The following is a 19624-nucleotide window of genomic DNA, read 5'->3' as shown; positions in this document are numbered from 1 at the left end:
AGGCTATTGTGGTAAAGAGGCGGGACAGGATTAAAGGTGGCTCTGTCTCTGTATGTTTAAGGAAATGCATTTTAAAATTCCTGTTAGTTTGCTATCACTCCTGTTTATTTTTAAAGATTTTATTTCTGTGTTTGAGGAAGAGTGCGTGCGGGAGGAGAGGGGCAGAGGGAGAGGGAGAGAATCTCAAGTGGACTCCATGCCCAGCTCGGAGCTCCCGTGGGGCTCCATCCCAGGACCCTGAGCGCGTGACCTGAGGAACTCAACCGACTGAGCCACTCAGGCGCCCCTACCCCAGTTTATCTTAAAAAAAAAAACAAAAAAAAAAACGAGGAAGTGCAGATAAGCAAAAAACAAAAAACAAAAAAACCAAAACCAAAACCAAATCGCTCTTAATTTTGCCACCAAAGACAAGTCTTGCTGACCTTGGTATGAATATAAAAAAATATCTATATTTAAGGGGCACCTGGGTGGCTCAGTTAGTTAAGTGTCTGCCTTTGGCTGAGATCATGATCCCAGGATCCTGGGATGGAGTCTCACATCGGGCTCGCTGCTCAGCGGGGAGTCTGAGTCTGCTTTTCTGTCTCCCTCTGTGCTCACTCTCTCTCTCTCTCAAATAAATAAAATCTTTAAAGAAATCTGTATTTTAAAAATTAGGATCCCATTGTCCTTCAGATTTGAAAATCTGCTTTTTTTATTTAGCCCATTGTGATGTGTCCATCTTAAATTTCTGGAAGCCCCAGCAGAAAGCCCTTAGTGTGGCCCGCTAACCTGAGGACGTGAGGTCAGCTGAGCAGTGGGACGGAAGGATTTCTGTTCAGGGCTGGGGTGAGGACCCATCAAGATTTGGCAGCCCTTCCCAGGGAAGGGGGCTGGATGAAGATGACCTCAGCGGGGGGCCCTCAGTCCTGAGACCCAGGGTCAGGGGCAGTCCCCCTACCTGGGACCTGATGTGGCTGCTGCATTTTTCTGTGGTTAATTATTGAACGTGAGGAGCTGGAGCTCTCCCCCTGCTCTCCCTGTGCCTTCTGTCTTTGCTGACTCAGCTCTTGCCTGGAACTGGCCAAGGAGGCCTCCTCCTCGCTCATTCATTCAAAACCCTTTACCGGCATCAGCGTCGGCTACCTACCTCCTCTTCCCAGGGGCATGTGCTGGCTTGCAGCGCTAAGCCTGTCCTCCGAGAAGCCTGGGAGCCGCTGTGCAAGAAGGGATGGAAGCCCTTCCCATGTCTGTCCTTCCATCGGCTCCCACTGGACAGATGTGCAGGCGAGCTCAGAGGAGGTAGGTGACTGTACAGGCTGGGCCAGGATTGGAACCCAAGCCTCTCTGACCCTGAGCCTGTGCCCCTGCCACTGTGAAACGGGAGCACAAAGAAAGCCACGTGGACAGGGACTTGGGCCACATACACGTAGTCAACCCCCGGGAAGGGGCGTTCTGCGAGGGAACGGGGTGCGGAGGGCCTGCCCACAGGCTCCCCACAGCAGAGGGTGAGCAGAGTCTCCACGGGCCCCAAAGCGGGTGTTTCGGGCAGAATGCCGTGTCAGCAGTCCCAGGTGGGGCAACTCTGGGAACATCTGGGGAAGGCTGTGGGTCAGTTCACAAGAATGTGTTTCCAGAGCAACTCATTCCCTCCGGAGTCTCTTCCAAAGGGCACATGCGGTCGGGCACTTCCGTCTCTCACAGAGGAGCGCTTCCGCGAGTACGACTCCGTTTCTTTCTCTGCATCTGCAGCTGGTGCCCCTCAGCTTGGCCTGCCTTGCGCATTCATACTCTGTCCGAGGCTGCCAGCCTCTCTCCTCATGCCCTTTCCCCCTCTTCCCAGCCCCCCCGGGCTGTGGGGAACCCGTGCTCTAACCTCACCTCTGTCCTGGACATACTGAGAGACCTTGGGTGAGTCCCTTTCCCTGTCTGGGCCTCAGTTTCCTTATGTGTGCAGCTGGGCTTGAAGGAAGTGTTGGATGAGCTGGGTTATGAAGTTCTCCCCATTTCTAAACATCTCCTTCTAGACTTCCCTCTGCCCTCAGGGGAGTCGTAGTCCATGAGGCCTGATTCCCCTCATCATACCCCATCCCCCTCTACATCCTTCCCCTCTTCCCTGTCCTCCCGAGTCCCCTTTCCTTTCAGAGTTGTCTCCTTCTTTAATTCCTTAAGAGCCCACGAAGACAGAAGCAATTGTCCCCTTTCTGAAAATGAAGCGATGTTCCAGCCACCTTGGCGTTCATGGGAAGCAGGGACCCCTCCCTTGCCCGCTGACTTTCCCTGGCCCCTCAGCTGACCTCTGGGCTACTTTTCTTCAGACAGTCTTCAAACTGAGCCAGGGCGTGGGGCCACCCCTTGTGAGTGGCTGAGCCCACGGGCGCCTCCTGACCATGGGACCCTGAGCTGGTCTCTTTCCACCACCAGCCCAGACAGACCGGCCACCCACCGCTGAGCGGCCCCTTCTCTGAGCGGCAGCCAGCAGCGAGGGCAACTGAGAGAGTGGTCGGTGTCTGTGAGCTCCGTAGCCCAGAGCCTGGGGGCTTCTCCTACTGGCGTCTGGCACAGAACCACAACTCCAGGGAGCTCTGATTCTGATTCTGCTTTCCAGCTAATTCTTCCCAAATCATACTTTTCACCTCCCGTGACTCCGCAGCCCCTTCCCCCACCCTTGCCTGTCTTGTCCGTGCAGCAGTCTAACCCTCACCCTGCTGCCGTTACAGATTTTTGCTGGTCTTCAGCTGCCTGGTGCTGTCCGTGCTGTCCACTATTCAGGAACACCAGGAACTTGCCAACGAATGTCTCCTCATCTTGGTGAGTGCCAGAGGCCAGGTTAGAGTGAGGCTGTGTAAGGCAGCCCCTTGGGGCTCAGGGTGGGGGGAGAGAGAGGCTTCTCATACTGTGTGGCTCAGAGAGTGGCTTGCCTGTGGTGCTGTGCTGTCTTCCCTGAGCTGGTGGCTGCCCCTTTCTGGACTTCATGTCCTGCTTTCCAGCCAATGTTGAGGGACCTACTGCCGCTAAGCCAGGGCTGCTACTGGGCCCTGAGCAGAGGTGAATAAGCCCCACTCCTTCTCAGGACCCAAACTGCTAACTCAACCCTTGGTGTGATTTCCCCCCCTCCCTAAACAGAAGCACCTTGGAAGTGGACAGCTGACACAGATTCACCCCTTACGTCACCCAGTCAGGGTTACTGAGTTACAGAGTCTGGGATAGCTGGGAGGGGGAGGGTGGTGCGAAGAGCAGAAAACCCCACACAGCTGGTGCACAGGAAGTGCAAGACAGGCTTGGGCTGAAAGCCTGAGGAAGGGGCCACGTGCTTTCTGGAATTCTCCTCAGGTCCAGCCAGGTGTAGGAACGTCCAGGAGGGGTGGTCTGAGGAAATCCTGGCCCCCCTCACCCAAGGGCTCTGGGCTGGGCCAGTACTGTGGGACCTGGGCCCTTGCTCCTAGGGAGAGGGGACCGGAACTCAGGTCCCTGGTCCCACAGGAATTCGTGATGATCGTGGTGTTTGGCCTGGAGTACATCATCCGTGTCTGGTCCGCGGGATGCTGCTGCCGCTACCGAGGATGGCAGGGCCGCTTCCGCTTTGCCAGAAAACCCTTCTGTGTCATCGGTGACAAGACCTGCTCCCCCACCCCTACGTGCCTGACCTCTGACCCCAAACCCTAGGGTTGACAACCTGACCCAGACCCTGGCTGCTGGCAGATTCCACAGACCCTCCCGATCACCGCCAACACCCCCCACCCCGGCCCCAGAGCCCCCCTTCCCCACATAGGAGTCTGACCCCGGGGTGGCTTGGCTCCCCGGCAGAGCTGTGACCTCCCCCTCTCCCGCCCCTGCAGACTTCATCGTGTTCGTGGCCTCGGTGGCCGTCATCGCTGCGGGCACGCAGGGCAACATCTTCGCCACGTCTGCGCTGCGGAGCATGCGCTTCCTGCAGATCTTGCGCATGGTCCGCATGGACCGCCGCGGAGGCACCTGGAAGCTGCTGGGCTCCGTGGTCTACGCGCACAGCAAGGTGTGCAGCGGGGGAGGGGCAGGGCAGGGGAGGCTGGGGACCTGGCAGGGGCCCCTGTCACAGGGTGCATCTCTGAGGCCACGCCTGGGCTGGGTCCGGGATCAGGGCTTGAGGTACCCACTTGGAAGATTCTGGGTTCGTGGCCTCGGCGCTGAACAGAGTGGGGAGCTAGGGCGGGGTGTGTGTGTGGGGGGGTGTTGGAGCGCTGGGGGGGCGGTGGGTCTGGGGACTGAGGTCCGAATGTGGAATCTGGAAGGTCAAGGGGGTGTACCCTGAGTTTTGGGGAGGGCTTCGCCCCCTTCGGGAAGGGGGGAAGGCTGGGGAGGGTCGTGTAGAAGGGAGGAGATGGGAAAGGAAAGCGGGCAGAGCCACTGTCCGAGAGGTGGGGAACCTTTGTCCCCCATTCCAGAACACCTCTCTCAGGTCATTGTGGGAACCTCCCACCTGCCCACCTCTGCCAGGTGGCCACAGCCTGACTCACTTTCCCAGGCCCCTCCCCCTCAGCCCTCCTAATGTTGCCACCCTTGCTTCCCTCGCAGGAGCTGATCACCGCCTGGTACATCGGGTTCCTGGTGCTCATCTTCGCCTCCTTCCTGGTCTATCTGGCCGAGAAGGACGCCAACTCCGACTTCTCCTCCTATGCCGACTCACTCTGGTGGGGGACGGTGCGTGTGGGTCTGTACAGGGGCTGCCCTTCTTCCTGAGACCCTCCCCTGTGTGACCACTGTCACTCTGACTGAGGGTTGAGCGAGCCTCTCAGCTAGGGCCGGGGCCCCCTGTGACCAGCCCCTTTGTTAGCCTCCAACCTGCCCCAGTAGATCTGCTTGTGGTCCATCTAGATCCCTATATCAAGTCCCTGCAACCTTAACCCTGACCAGCACAGCGCAGGGAAGGGAACTAGATGGACCACAAGCAGAGAAGGGAACAGTTCATCTATGCCCCTAACCAGCCCCTGTGGATGACCATAAGGCACCTCCTCATGATCAGGCTTCCCCCTGCCTGTACCCCAACAAACTCTTGTGGGTGGCTCCTGAGACCAGCTCTGAGGAGTGTATAAACTCTTCGTGTCCCCAGATCACACTGACGACCATTGGCTATGGTGACAAGACACCGCACACATGGCTGGGCAGGGTCCTGGCTGCTGGCTTCGCCTTACTAGGCATCTCCTTCTTTGCCTTGCCTGCTGTGAGTCCCCCTGCACTTAGGATCTCCCAGCCTGGGGGAGAGGGACCTGGGGGCAGAGCCTGCTGCATGGATGGGGAGGGGGAGAGTTCAGAGGGGCGGGGATGGAGACTTTCTCTTTGTGTTGTCCCCCTCTGGCCCCTTCTCCCAATCATGCCTCTTCCCCTAGGGCATCCTGGGCTCTGGCTTTGCCCTGAAGGTGCAGGAGCAGCACCGTCAGAAGCACTTTGAGAAGAGGAGGATGCCTGCAGCCAACCTCATCCAGGTACGAGAAGCCCGGGAAGCCCCTGGAATGAACTGGTGTGTCATCTCCTCTCTGCTGACCCAGGTGTCCCAGTTTCACAATTGTGACTCCACTTTGAAGCTACGAGAGCAGATGTGACTTCTCTGGGGTCACATGCCAAGTCAAGGCTAGAGCTGAGATGCTAAATGGGACTGTCAGAAGCTTTCCTTGTGCCACATGCCAAGTTCAGGCCTCATCAGAACTGCTCCCACTGTCCTGCTCCAGCCCCAGCTCTATGTGGCCGGCAGTGGACTGGGGCCTGGGGTCTCTTGTCCTGCCAGTCAAAGGCTGTGCAGTCATCAGTAAGCCTGCACTGCTCCCAACACCAGTGCATTCCCCAAGCACTCACACAAATGAAGGTGGTAACTATAAACTGAGACAAACACCTTGAAAGAAAGAATAGTTCCCTGAAGATCATTTAATGGGGTCCTGGTCTGATCTGACCTTGCGAGGGAACTCTGGGATGATGACCCTAAGAAACTGATGCTTCAGTTGAGAGCTGGAAGACTGGTAGGAGTCAACTAGGCGAAGAGGTGAAGGTGGGTGGGGGAGCATTCAAAGTAAGGGAATGGTATGTGCAAAGGCCCTGTGGTAGAAGGGAGCTTGGTGTGTTTGGGGAACTGGAAGGCAGCTAGTGAGACTGGAACAGAAAGCTCAAAGAGTATACAGTGGAAAGGGTTGGGTAAGTGGGCAAGGCCCAGACCCGAGACCCACACAGAGGAGTTGAACACTTTCCTAAGAGCAATGGGGAACCACTGACAGGTATGAAGTAGGTGGAATGGATGACATGATCAGATTTGTGTTTTGAAAAGAGCTGAATGGATTGGAGAGTGCTCCCAATGTGTGTGGGAGATGTTATGAGGCTCTGGAAACTGTCTGGGCAAGGTGGGGTGCTGGACTGGCATCGGCAACAGTTGAGATGGGAAGAAGTGGGCAGATTCTGTATTTTTAGGAGGTGAAATCCGTGGCATCAGGAGTGAGGGAGACGGTGAGGGAGGTGCATGGCGGGTGACTTCCCAGGTTTCTGGCTTGCCCAACTGGATGATTGATGGCCCTCCCCACTGGAGGGAGACCAGATTTGGGGCATGAGGAATGTGAGTTCAGCGGGAGCAGAGAGAGCGTGCTTGGCCTCAGCCCCCGAGTGGCAGTGGTGAGGAGGCAGCTGCACATACAGGTCTGCAGCTAAGAGGAGGGGACTGTGTGGGAGCCATTGCACCTGGACAGCCATGAAGCCCAGGGCACGGATGAGCTCGCCCAGTATGGAGAGCAAAGACGGAGGAGGGAAGATGGTCCAGGACTGAGCTTTTAGGAACCTCAGCATTCAATGACTGGGCACGCAGAGCTGAGCCAGTCAAGGAGACAGGGGAGCGAATAGAAGGGTGGGAAGAAAACCAGAAAACCAGGCATGTGTGGTCTCAGTTTCCCCCATGACGCTGAGACCTTTTGATAGGGCATTGGTTGGAGGGAGGCAAGGGCTCCAATTTGGGGGGCCTCTGTGACTCAGCCCTGGCTTCTCTTTAGTCACAGTGTGTGTGAGAGCAGCCCCTAGGGGAAGTAGTTCAGGGAACACTGGCATATCCCACCTTGGCCTGCTCCCAGGATGCCACCCTCTCACTCCCTGATCCACGTCTGACTCAGCCCCCCTCCCCTTATCTCTCCTCCCCAGGCTAGAATCTCTTCCCCATCCCTGCTATCTCTAGCCACTAGCCCAGCCTTTCCTTCTCAGCGTCCCTTGGGGCACAATGGCCGTCGTTCCCTGGGAGCTGGCCTTCCAAGGGGGCATTGTAGGGCCAGGAGGCTGGCACTGTCCATGCCAAGAGACAGCTGGTATTGTGGTGCCCATAATTAATGAGACAGCTCTGGCAGCTGCTCCCCAGCTCAAGCCAGGGGGACTAGGCAAGCAGGAAGTAAAAATATTCCTGTCCTAGGAGGGTGCCTGGCCAGTGAGGTCAGCAGTGGGTCGTCCTTAAGGACAAGAGGAACCCAAAGAAGGGGGGCCTCCAGGGCTCAGTTAGGCTTTGTCCGTGCCTCCCTGCCCTCCCTAATCACCACACTCAGAGTCCCTCCTTGGTTCATCTTCTTACCTGGAGGGAGAGGGACAGTCCTTCCTCTGGTCCACCCCTCATCTCTCCTGCTGCAGAGGAAATCCTGCAAGATGCCGGATTTCCCCGGATGCTGAGGGGTTGGCGGCTGATGCTCTTCCCTGCCCTCTTCAACCCTGTGGGCAGTGACAGGCAGCTGGGAAAGATGAGGTTTATTCATAGTGGGAAGAATTCACTCAGTGAAGTATTTATTCCCCATACCTTTGCAGAGCTCCTACCACGCACCAAAGGGCACAGTGGTGACCAAGACACAGCTTAGAGTCTAGGGGCAGAGAAGGACATGGCTCAAACACAGGTTGAGTAGCTACTTCCTAGCTGTGGCACTGCAGATGACAGGAGTGTTGAACAGGGGAGCCCAGTATATGGCACTTTCTGTGGGCCAGGCATTGTGCTTGGCACTTAACAGACCATTTGCCCTTTGCACCATCACATCAGGCTGGTAGGTAAGTAGCACTGTACCCAGTTCACAGATGAGGCCAGAGGGACTCTGCAGCTTTATTGCATGTGCCCCCACTAATAAAGGACAAAGCTGGAACCGGAAACCATGCCTGCCTGATGACAGCGCCCGGCTCTGACCTTAGACCCCTGGCTCTGACGCCGACCCGCTTGCTACCTTGGGGAAGTCCTTTCTCTCAAGGCCTCTGTTTCTGTCTGGCCCTGCCCGCGGCAATGGAATTGGAGCTGGCCTCTGGCTCCGGGTCTCCTTCCGCTGACCCAAGGACTGGTTCCTCTGAGGGCAGAGAGCCTTCGCTGATGCCTTGTCCCCCGCTTCCCTCATGCGACAGGCTGCGTGGCGTTTGTACTCCACCGACACGAGCCGGGCCTACCTGACGGCCACCTGGTACTACTATGACAGTATCCTCCCATCCTTCAGGTAGGCCCTGATGCAGGGGGACGTGGGTGGGGGGCAGTCCCCTGGAGGACAAGTGGCTGGGACTTGGCCCTGGAGGGTGGGAGAGGGGGGACAGCTCTGTAAATCCCGTGTAATGCACAGCCCAGAGCGTCTTCTCCCCCTATCCGCTCTGCCCCGGGAAGGTGGTAGATACTGGACACAGGGTGCAGGGTGGAGCCCTGCCCGCACCCCCAACCAGCTGCACCCCAGGCTCTGGAGCACTGGCAGTCTGCATGCTAGCACGCGGTGCCACCCTATAGGATGGCTGCCAGCTCGTCTCCCTTCTTTCTGAGCCGAGGGTCGCGTTAGCCCCTGCCGGCCTGGCATACCGTGGCTCAGGAGAGAACACACGGTACGGGCAAGACTGTGCACGCCAGAGTTGGGGGCAGGGCCCAGCCCAGCACCCTGGCATGTGAATAGGCCCCTACTTTTCTGGGCCCTAGGGCCCAGAAGCGGGTTCATCCCTCTGGCCCATATCTGGGTGAGGGTATTCCTTGGGGTGGCTGCATGCGGAAGTTAACTAATAACCTTCACCAAGGTCCGTGTGGTCAGGTGCCTGGCCAGGCCCTTGGGCAGGGATGAAGACTGCAGAGCATGGCTCGGAACCACGGGCAGGCAGGGAATCAAGCCCAAGACTGGGCGAGGCTGGGCCGGGATGCTGTGCTCAGAGCTTCCGTGGGGGCCTTTTCCCTTGTTAGATCTCCAAGAGCCTTTGTGTGATCCCGCTCTCCCTTCCACCTGGCTCCCCTCCCTGCCTCCCTCCCAAAAGCCCCCCCCTCAGAGATAGGCGTGGTGGTTGGTTTGGAAGGAACCTCCCTTTTGGGTGGGGTGGGGGTAGCTCTAAGGACTCAAGGCCAGGCATTGGGGACTGGGGCAGGGGCTGGTGTATGTGAGGGGGAGGGAAGATTGGGGGTCATATTGGGTCCTCTGGTAAGAGGGACAGAGCTTGGTTTAGAGATTCTAGGTCCATGGGCCTTCAGCTCCTTGGAGCTCAGCTTCCTTGTGCATATAGTGGGAGGCAGAGGAGAGAGAGTCCTTCGGTTATGGAAACAGGAAGTGGCCTGGAGAGTAAGAAGCTGAGCCCCAAGTCTAGTCTCCCAAGAACCCAGTGACAGGATGGGCGCTAGAAGAGTCGGAAGCTGGCCTAGCTACCCTATCAAATCTCTCTCCTGCGCCTTGGTTTCCTCCTAAAATCCAGTCAGGTCTGGAGGGGGAGGATTTCAGGGTGGCTGCTGGCCTCCAGGGAGGGACAGCTCCATGTCTAGGCACTCCGCTTGATGAGCAGAGAGTAGGTTAAATTCAAGCTCCCACTTGCCGCCTTCTGAGGATGCCCTCAACTTGTGCCCAACCTGCACAACTGTACTCGGCAGCCCTGAGGATTTCCCAGGAACTGAGTGCAGAAAGAGAGGGAGGAAGGTTCGTCTCCCCCACCCCCCACCCTGCTGGTTCTGGCTTTGGGTGTCTGCTGAGCACCTCTAGAGGCAGAGACTGGCAGGATCTGAGCACCAGAGCTCCATGCCCACCAGGTGAGCAGGCGGTGCCAGGGCCCTGCCTGCCGCTGATGGCGCCCTCTCCTGCAGAGAGCTGGCCCTCTTGTTTGAGCACGTGCAACGGGCCCGCAATGGGGGCCTACGGCCCCTGGAGGTGCGGCGGGCGCCGGTACCTGATGGAGCGCCCTCCCGTTACCCGCCCGTTGCCACCTGCCACCGGCCGGGCAGCACCTCCTTCTGCCCTGGGGAAAGGTAGGGGCCCCCTGGGGCCACCACCTCCTCTTGCTTCTCCTTCTCCTCTTCCATTCTTTGTCTCACCCTCTCTCAGACCTGCGTGCAGCCACCATGTGGGTGTCTGGGCCTGTTCTGGGGACTCCCAGGCCTTGTCATGAGGCCTGGGCAGTTGTCGTTGGATGGCCTGACAGGTACAGACTGAGAGCCTTCCTGGAGAGGCCAGGCTGGACTCACCTGCTTGCCACCTGGGGCGCTAAGGGTCTGAGTGGGGGAGATATCCTCACCGTCCCTTCCTGGCACCTCTTCCATTCATTCCATTTGTCCTCTTTCTTTCTCTGTTTCCACATCCCCTCACTCTTCCATCCCTGCACCCCCATCCCTCCCGGGCAGCTGGAGAGAGGAGGAGGCCACTGGCCACAGGTGCTTACGGCTCAGGTAATCGTGGGCACCATTCTGGGGCGCGAGGGCCGGGAACCCCCTCCCCCAGCATGTTCCTCTAGAAGGGGCTCGCCACTGAACTTGCCTCCTGGGAACGAGACGCCAGCTGGAGAGAGAGCTCTGTGACTAAGAACCGCTGTAGGACCTACATAAACTCAGCCAATGACTAATGTTCTTGTCTTGTGTAACCCTTGTCCACAGCTTGGCTAATCCCAGAGGGTCCTCTTGGGATTCTCTCACAATGCCTTTCTTCCTTACTGAGGGACATTTTGCTGCTCCTAACAGTCTTTTTCCCCTTGACCTGTCTCTCCTGGAGCTCTTGCATCTTGAAAGAAGAAGAAAGAACAATGCTTACCCCCACATAAATGTTCAAAGTAGTGGAATTTCAGGCATTTTTGGAGAAGGGAAGCTCACTGACTCACAGTATGGGAAGAGGGCTTTTTCTATAAAGGTATAGCTTTGAGGTCAAGGATTCAGTTCCCCCTGATTCCTCCCTTGCCCCCTCTCCATCTCTTTGTTTAGTCTCATCTTCACACATCATCCCTGAGCAGCCAGGTAGACATCTGGGCCTTAAGCCTCAGGTGCGATTCCGAGCCCTGGGCCCAGAACAGGGGAGGGGGAAAGAGGCCAGCCACGCTGGCACGCTGCAGTGGGAAGGAGGCAGTGTGGTGAAAGCTGGCCTCTGACACCTGAGGCTGTGTGTCCTTGAGAAAGTTACTGAGTCCCTCTGGGCCTCTGGGTCCTAGGCAGAACATCAGCAGTATTTAGGCTGATCAGGGGCTCTGGGTTCTCCAGGCTGCAAAGGCCTGGGGAATGGGGTGGAGGGGGGTGCGGTGGTGAGGGGTTGGTGCAGAGGATGCTGGGAACAGCATTTCTTCCCTGTGATTGGTGAGGGCATCTCCAGCCAGGAGCTGAACAGAAGCAGGGAGACGGGGGGTCCCTCCAGATGAGGGGCTGGAGGAGGGGAAGCATGACTGGCCAGGCCAGGCTGGTAACTTCCTGGAAGAGAGTCCACGGTATGGCCCCAGGGTTGGATTCTCTGTCCCTGCCTGCAGGCCCTTCAGTGTTACGTCCCTCTCCCTCCCAGCCACCCCCGCCCCCCGCCCCAGCCACAGCTTTTATTTGAGCAACCTTGCCCAGGGCCTGGGCCCATGCTCTCTGGAGATTCCGGTCTGCTCTGGTCTCACCTGGCCTGGATAGGAAGGTACTGAAAAACAAGACAAACCTGGAGCCCAGCCTGTTTCCTACCCATAACTGCTCTGGGGCAGTGGGTCCCCAAAGCCTAGGACCAGATGACTGCCAAGGGCTTGGCATTCACTAACCCCCACCCTTGTGTCCATCTGCCCTGCATTGTCTGTGTGGCCGGGGCTCATGGTGATGGTGGTGGAGTGTCCCTTCTTCCCAGGTACCCCAGGAGTTGGAGCTGTGACTTCTAGGACACTAGTTACCAGGCTCAGGCCAAATGGCCATATCCTTACTCTTGGCTGTCTGGGTCCTATGGGGTGGGGGCTCCGAACAGGACTTCCCCCACAAACCCACACCGACGAACACATACACACTTCCCCTGGTTGGCCACACCGTTAGTGGTGCGCACGGATGGACCCAGGCTGAGCGCGTGCCTGGGACTACGAGCAGCAGAACTTCCTGGGGGATGGCTTTGCCAAGGCCAGTACTGCCCCTCTTTGGGGTTATTCCATGAGGCGCTAAGATGATGTTTCTCAAGGCTTGGTCCACTGACTTCATGCATCAGCATCTGCGGGGTGTTCGTTCCAAAATGCAGATACCTGGACCTCTCCCCAAGCCCACAGAATGAGACTCTCTGGAGGAGAGGCACAGAACTCTGCATCTTTAACGTGCTGCCCTGAAGATCCTAATGCAAATCTTGAGAAGGTCTGCCTTCTGGGGATGTGGGCTGGAGGGTGATTTGGGTAGGGGTTCTTCTCTCCCAGCAGCCGCAGGAAGCCAGCCCCATCCCGGCAGCTCCCCACGCTCTGTCCGCCTGCCCCCTTCCCACTAACCTCTGTTTGTGTCTTGTTCTCAACTTCCAGCCAGATGTTTAGTAATAAACGGAGTTTCTTTCGGATCCACGCCAGCTGGAGACCGAGGTACCCCCTCGCCTGCTCCTCCTGTCCCCACTCCTCCTTGCCCCACCCAGTTCGGGGGCTGGAGAGGGGGACAGGATAGGCCAAGGACAAGGTGCATGTGCCTGCCGCCTGCCGTCTGCCTTGGGGCCCTGATGAGCCTCGTACCTTCCTGGGGATGCCCCTGCCAGGTCGGGGGGCATGGGCCTGGTGCCCACTCTGCCAGGAGGGACATCTGTAGGACACTTGGGATGAGTTCTGGCTCTGCTGCTGACCTGCTGTGTGATCTGGGTCACGATGCTTCCCTTCTCTGGACCTCATTTTCCCATCTGTGGAATGGGCAGATTGAACTAGAGGCTCTCTGAGGGTCCTTCCCACTCTGACTTTTGCCCAGCCTCGGGCTTAGCTTCCTGGCTTCCCACTGCCCCCTCCTCCTCCAACCAGGGACCTAGCCGATGCCTGAAGGAGCTGGGAGTGGCCCTCTTTCGCTAACTCTAGAGCCCAGCAGGGATAGCTGCATCGCCACCACGTTCCAGGCCCAGTGCTAGGGACACTGGGATGAATAAAAAAGATGGTGCCTGGAGACTTGCCAAGAGCGAGTGCTGTTCAGTGTGATGAATGCAGTGAAGGGAGGAGGCAGAGGGGGTACAGAGCCAGAGTCAGGCCCTTTACCTAGAAGAGGCCCGAAAAGGAGTGGACGTGAGGGAGGGCATCCCAGGCCAAGGAAGCAGCGTGCATCACGGTGCATCATGGTGAGGAGGCAAGAGGGCACAGCCACGGGAAAGGAGCAGGCAGCCCAGCACGGCCAGAACAGAGAGTGCGGGGTCAGGAGTGAAGTTGGGGGCAGAGCTGGGTCCTGAAGAACCCCAAAACCCCATATGAGTGCCATCCTCTAGGCCCTGCCTGGCAGTCTGGGCTCCCTGAGTCTTGGGTTGCCCAAAAATGCTTTCAGGGGTTGAGGGGCCCGTAAGTACATCGGTGACAGAGCTCTTGGAGGCTCATCCAAGAGGCAGTGCTTCTTAGGAGCTAGTATTCTGGAACCAAACCTGGCCACTGTTCGCTAGCCACCCTAAGCTCCGGGGGCCTCAGTTTCCTCAGATGTAACACATGGAAGGTAATGGTGTCTGCTTGGCTCAGAATGTGCCTGGTTCATAGGGGGTGCTGTGTAAATGGTCAGCCTTGTTCAGTGCGGTATGCTGAACAGTCAAGGTCTTATTTTTAAAAATAGCTTGGAAACCTCTGCTGAAGGAAATGGGGACACACCTGAAGGGTTAAGCCAAGGAGTCTCTGGGTTAGACCCGCCCCTTTGCAAGATGACTTGAGCTGTGTGGGCTTGATGGGCAGGAAGGGCAAGGCAGGGGCAGAGGGGCCAGTGATGAGGCTGCATCCACAGTCCTGAAGAGAGGGGCTGTACACAGCATCGGAAGGGGTAGGCTGCCTCGTCTCCCCATGCACTTGGCCTTTGGTAGCAGATGGAATCCTTAAAGTCATTTCTTGTGGACATGAGCACAGGGGTTGACCGAGTAGGGCAGTTAGAAGGCAGCTTGTGTCCAGAGCTTACCCTCTGCTACTCTGTGGCCTAGCCCATCTGTGTCCCAGGCACGAACAGACCCCTTAGACCCGTTTCTTAATCTCAGCCCCAAGGAAGTCCGGTTTTGGAGAACTCTTCATTGATTGGGATTGGTGGGGGGGGCTGTCACATGCATTATTTAGCATCATTTAGCAGCTTCCCTGGCCTTGGCCCACCCTCCAATGTGACAACCAAAAATGTTTCCAGACATTGCCACAAGTTCCCTAATGAGCAAAATTGCCGTCCATGGAGACCCACTGCCCTAGACGCTGACCGCTAGTTCCGGAGAAAGAACAGTGTCTAAAGTCAGAAAAAGCTGGGTGCTGATCCTTGCTGGATCCAGAGTGGCTCTGGGACTTTGGGCAGGTCACTTTCCCTCCTTCCCAGGCTGCAAACTAGGGATGGTAAATGTGGAACCCACCCCACAAAGTGGCCGAGAGAGAGCTGCAAGGGCCAAGGCTGGTCAGACAGGACCGTGCGCGCGCTGCGGAGCCCGGGACGGGAAGGAGCTCTTCCGACGTCCACTGCGTGCCAGGTCTCTTTCCATTTTGTTTGAGCTTTTAGGCTCCAGAGAGGCTGACGTGAGCCATTTCCTGGGCCTTGCCCAAGGAGCTGGAATCCAGGGCCACCCCTGGGAAAACAGTGCCTTCTTACATTGAAGAGGAGCCCAGGGCCTCTGGCTGGCTGGAAAGTTACAGAACCCCACAAACCAGGCTGGAAGCTCCTTCAACCATCGCAGAATCAGAGCTGGAAAGGGACCTTTCAAGGCCTCTAGTGCAAGCCTCCAGACCCCTTCTTCCCGAAGTCCTGCTGAGAGCAAGCTCAGTCTTGCTTGTACACTTCTCATGACAGGAAGGTCACCCCCTTCCCCCAGAATGTCTTTGGAGTGATGTGCTGGGCGCAGAGATCCGGAGGTCCAGGCCCTTGTATATGTGTCAGGGCCTTCTCCACCCCCTCTTTCTCTCCCCTTCGGAGGAGTGGAGGACAGAGAGAGGGGTTGCACGGGCCGGGCGGGTGGGGGGTGCTTGCCAGCATGAGGAGAGCCCGAAGGAATGGCTCTGCAGAGGAAAGTTTGGGAGAGCCAACCTCAAACTTTGGTTGGAATCTCTGGGATGTGTTGAGGGGATCCTGGGCCAGCAAATAGCATGCTGGATTGTGGGGCTGCCTAGTCCTTCCCTTCTGATAGCCTCAGGGCCCCAATCCATGACCTATAACCTCTCCCTTCTAGAAGGGCAGAGTCCCCTACTTCTAAGGATGGCTCTACATCCTGGCTGCCTTCCCGAAGGTGCCCCTGGTTTCGAGATCTTCCTCAGCACCTTGGCTCTGTACCCTGTACCCCATGCCCAGGGCATGGGGAACCTTAGCTCCCACCCGGTCCTGAAACCAGAATCTGTCCTCTGGTCAACTCTTGATCTGAAAGTTCCTGACAGTAGGTGACACAGTCTCCTCCCCCAATCTGTGCCTCACCTCAGGCTTCCTCTAAGACTGGCTGGTGCTCTCCTGAGCCAGGACCCTTGGACATTTAGGGTGGAATGGTCCCAACCTGTCTGTAAGCCACAGCAGGGGGGCAGTTGGTGATACTCCAGGGCACGGGATGGGAGATATCTGCATAGGTCCTACTCAGTGAGAAGATGGTCCTTGAAACCCTTGGACACAGAGTTACTCTACCAGGTATTGGCTAACTAGGGCCTGTCCTGGGGAACCTGGGGCCTCCCCAAGGTTTGGAGACATGGTGGGGAGTCAGGATGTGGGAAAAGAAGTCTGAGCACACCCACAGACACACACATGTGTGTTCCTGCGCACACAGACATGTGTAGGTGATGCCGAAATGGGGGTTCATTAGACAGTGGGGGTTGAGGAGCTGGGACGGTCAGCATCTGTCCAGGTAGGTCGAACTCAGGCAGGGGAGACCACAGAAGAACGGGTTAAGACCTTCACTGGGAGGGAGGGCACCAGACATGTCTGGGGCATATATGTGGGCCCAGCAGCTAGACCCACAAGGCCAAGGCCCTCTGCAGCCGGCACTTTGCACCCCCGGTGGCCCTGTTTATGCTGCAAAACTGGACCAGGTCCTAAAGACTGGGCCTGACTGACCAGTGTGGGATCAAAGAGCTCCAGCAGGAAAGGAGGAAAATATACACTGAAACATAGACACATTGGGACCTGGGTACTCACACTGTCACATGTGTGCGGGCACACACACGCACGCACACACACACACACACACACACACACCATCAACTCCGCACAGCCTGCCTCTGCGTACAGCGAGCACCTGGAGGCCGTTCTCAGTGTGCATGGCCAGGAGAGCCTCTCCATCCCTCGGCAGCCTGTCTGTGCCCAAAGGGGTGGCCACTTCCACCCACCCACCTGAGCCAGGCCCAGATCTCCCATCCTCCTGTCTCTCTCTGACTCCCTTCTTGGGTCTCTCTCGCTCCTTCCGCTCTGACATCTGTCTCTTGTGCACCCCTTATCTGTCTGTGCGATGTGGGGTGGGAGATGGGGGTAGGGAGGGGATCTGCTCAGACTGACCTGGCATCAGCTTCCCGTAGGGGTCAGGGTCCCCCTCGCCACACCCTTGTTCCATTCCAGGAAGTCTCCACTTTGTGGAGAATCAAAACCCAGTAGCCACCCCCAAGTCCTAAGCCAGCTATGTCCCCACGCACACCTGTCCCCAGCTCCGGCTAACTTGGCTTTCTCCCCCACCCGACGTGCCCTGCCAGCAGCCGGATGGGCATCAAGGACCGCATCCGCATGGGCAGCTCCCAGCGACGGACAGGCCCCTCCAAGCAGCACCTGGCCCCTCCGCCGATGCCCACCTCCCCAAGCAGCGAGCAGGTGGGCGAGGCCGCCAGCCCCACCAAGGTACAGAAGAGCTGGAGCTTCAATGATCGCACCCGCTTCCGGGCCTCCCTGAGACTCAAACCCCGTACCTCTGCTGAGGGTGAGCCCCTGGGGGCCTGGGGCCCAGGACCTACCTGCTGTGAAGTGGGGGATGTGGGGCAGGGACAGTGTCTGGGCTAGTGGTAGAAAGATGGGTCTAGTCCCAGCTCTATACCTGATGGACCACCTTGGGGACTCATCTCCTGGTCTGTGAATTGGGCATCACAACACCTGCTTTGCTGGGCTCCAGACTGTTCAAGAATCAAATGAGAATGCAGAGGGTGGCACTCGGTAGCGGGTAAGAGTGCAGACTTTGGAGCCAGGCTGCTGGGGTTGAATCCTGGCTTTGCCATTTATTGGAAAGTTACAGAATCCCATAGACCAGTCTTTGCGAGGTGTTGGCCTATGGGAGTCTGGGCATGACTGGTGCCCAGGGCCTCCTCTTCCCTACCCCAGAAGCTGCCTGGTCTTCCACCATCTCCTTCCTCAAGGACAGCATCCCCTCTCTGTGCAGTGCGCCAGCCTGGGAGAAGTGTTTCTCTCCCCTGGAGACGGAAGGATGTGCTCCCAGGGCCTTTCCCTGCAGCAGAGCTGGGCATGGGAGGCAGCCGCTGGATCTTCCTTCCCTCTCGGATGGAGGACAAGACTGTGTGTGTGATTATGTGCAGAGGCCTCAGGTCCCTTTTCTCGGAGGCTCACTGTCCTGGTGGGACCTGTGGGGCTTCCTCCAGGGCTGTGTAATTTGTGTAATTTGCTGCAGGCCAAATCAGATGCGCCCCAAAACCACTCCCACTTACCTGGCCACCAGGCAGATTCTTAGCCTGACTGGCCAGAGGGCAGATGGGTGTGCGGGAAACCACGATTTTCCACCCTGGGTGAGGCAGCCAGGGAGGCAGGAGCCTGGTCTGCCTTCTGCCCCCAGGAAGGTTCTGGACCCTTTCTGAGCATCTGTCTCCAGATCGGTATCTCTAAGGGTGGTTCAGCAGGTGGTGGTGGGAGTTGTGAGTGGCTCGGTCTGCTGCCACTACCTGGGCCCCCTGACTTTCCAGAGGGCCCCTCGGAGGAAGTGGCAGAAGAGAAAAGCTACCAGTGTGAGCTCACAGTGGATGACGTCATGCCCGCTGTGAAGACGGTCATCCGCTCCGTCAGGTGAGTCTGAGGCCTGAGGTGCCCCCCCAATAGTTCGTCTGCCACCCATTGCTGCTCCCCATCTGGGGCTGCCCTGCTGGCTAGGCCTGGCCTAGCTCCCAGGCAGGCCAGCTGCTGCCCGCCTGGCACCCTTGGCTGAGCTGGCTGGCGGGGACCCTGGAGTGTGGGTGGGGTGGGAGGTGGCATATGGCTCCCAGCAGGGTTTGCTCATCCTCTTCACGTCTGGAGGGCTGCCCACCACAGTCCCTCTCCTCCACCCGCAATGTCCTCTCTACGTCTCTCCCCTCCTCCCCCCTAGACAGACACCTGCCTCTCCCTGCATCTGTCCTATGTGCTCTTTCCCTCCAACTCTGTGTCTCGGTTTCATCCTCCTTTTGCTTCTCTGTCTCCAAGTTTCTCTCTCCTTGGGTGTCTGGACCTCAGCTTGTCTGTTTCCCTCAGGACTTCCTCTAGAGCGGTGCTTTTCAAACCACAGGTCACAACAGTTTGAAATCAACTTAGTGAAATCAGTGTAGTGGGCCACGGTCAGTATTTAACAACAACAAGAAGGAACAGAATAGAAAATAGCAGAGCGCATTCCCTCATAGGAAGGGCAAATAATGTTGATGAAACCTACATGTCAGTTATGTGTGTGTGTGTGTGCGTACTGGTCTCTGATGTGAAGTGTATTTTTTTTTTTTAAGATTTGTTTATTTGAGAGAGAGAGAGAGAAAGAGAGCGAGCACACGCAGGGGGAGGGGCAAAGGGAGAGGGAGAGAGAGAATCCCAAGCAGACACTGAGTGTGTGGAGTCCAAAGACTGCGGGGCTGGATCTCACGACCCTGAGATCATGACCTGAGCCAAAATCAAGAGTCGGATGCTTAACGGACTAAGCCACCCAGGTGCCCCGTAAAATGTATTTCTTATGGTGGGTCTTGGTCAAACGAGTTTGCAAGCCCCATCCTGCTGGCTCTACTGGCTGTCTCCCTGCCTTGACAAGAGTGGGCCAGAGTCTCCTGAGCCCTTTGGCCATGGCTCTGGCCCCCAAGCTTATTGGTGTGGATTCTTGGCCTAGACTCTGTCTCTGGCCTGCAGCTCTAGCTCCAGAAACCTCGGGGTAACCCGAGGCTTTCCAGGCTCGCCTCCTCTCCTCTCTGTCTGATGCATCTACCCACAAGCCTGTTTTGTGTTCCTTGTAAGATCAGAGTCAGCTGGGCCCCTCTCTGCTCCCCAGCGAGTTTGAGTCCTCTCCCCACCCCCTTTTTACACATGTTGTCTCTCTCCTCCAAGCGACCAGCTTCTGGAACACATCGCCTGAGCCGCCACATGGCCCAGGTCAGGTCTCCTTGG

The 19624-nt window shown here is 57.4% G+C and overlaps 1 protein-coding gene across 9 annotated transcripts in view; it reads left to right on the top strand.

Moving 5' to 3' along the window:
* The window catches only part of KCNQ4 (potassium voltage-gated channel subfamily Q member 4), a 54119-nt gene that overhangs the window by 27569 nt on the left and 6926 nt on the right, over positions 1–19624 (top strand). Inside the window, exons 1-12 of one of the 9 annotated variants that reach the window (XM_047726992.1) lie at positions 990–1278; positions 1614–1696; positions 2697–2787; positions 3460–3586; positions 3816–3991; positions 4531–4656; positions 5066–5176; positions 5343–5438; positions 8344–8432; positions 10031–10192; positions 16987–17207; positions 18196–18295. In XM_047726992.1, coding sequence (XP_047582948.1) covers positions 1144–1278; positions 1614–1696; positions 2697–2787; positions 3460–3586; positions 3816–3991; positions 4531–4656; positions 5066–5176; positions 5343–5438; positions 8344–8432; positions 10031–10192; positions 16987–17207; positions 18196–18295 — 1517 coding nt within the window. In that variant the 5' untranslated portion in view covers positions 990–1143. Of the gene's footprint in view, positions 1–989; positions 1279–1613; positions 1697–2696; positions 2788–3459; positions 3587–3815; positions 3992–4530; positions 4657–5065; positions 5177–5342; positions 5439–8343; positions 8433–10030; positions 10193–10564; positions 10610–16986; positions 17208–18195; positions 18296–19624 lie in introns of those variants that run through there. The other 8 variants (XM_047726998.1, XM_047726996.1, XM_047726994.1 and 5 more) reach the window with 8 other exon arrangements.

The sequence above is a fragment of the Lutra lutra genome, chromosome 4 (genome assembly GCF_902655055.1).
Source record: "Lutra lutra chromosome 4, mLutLut1.2, whole genome shotgun sequence".
NCBI classification, from domain to species: Eukaryota; Metazoa; Chordata; class Mammalia; order Carnivora; family Mustelidae; genus Lutra; species Lutra lutra.
The sequence above is the reverse complement of the archived record's forward strand: the minus strand, read 5'-3'. Positions and strand labels throughout refer to the sequence as shown.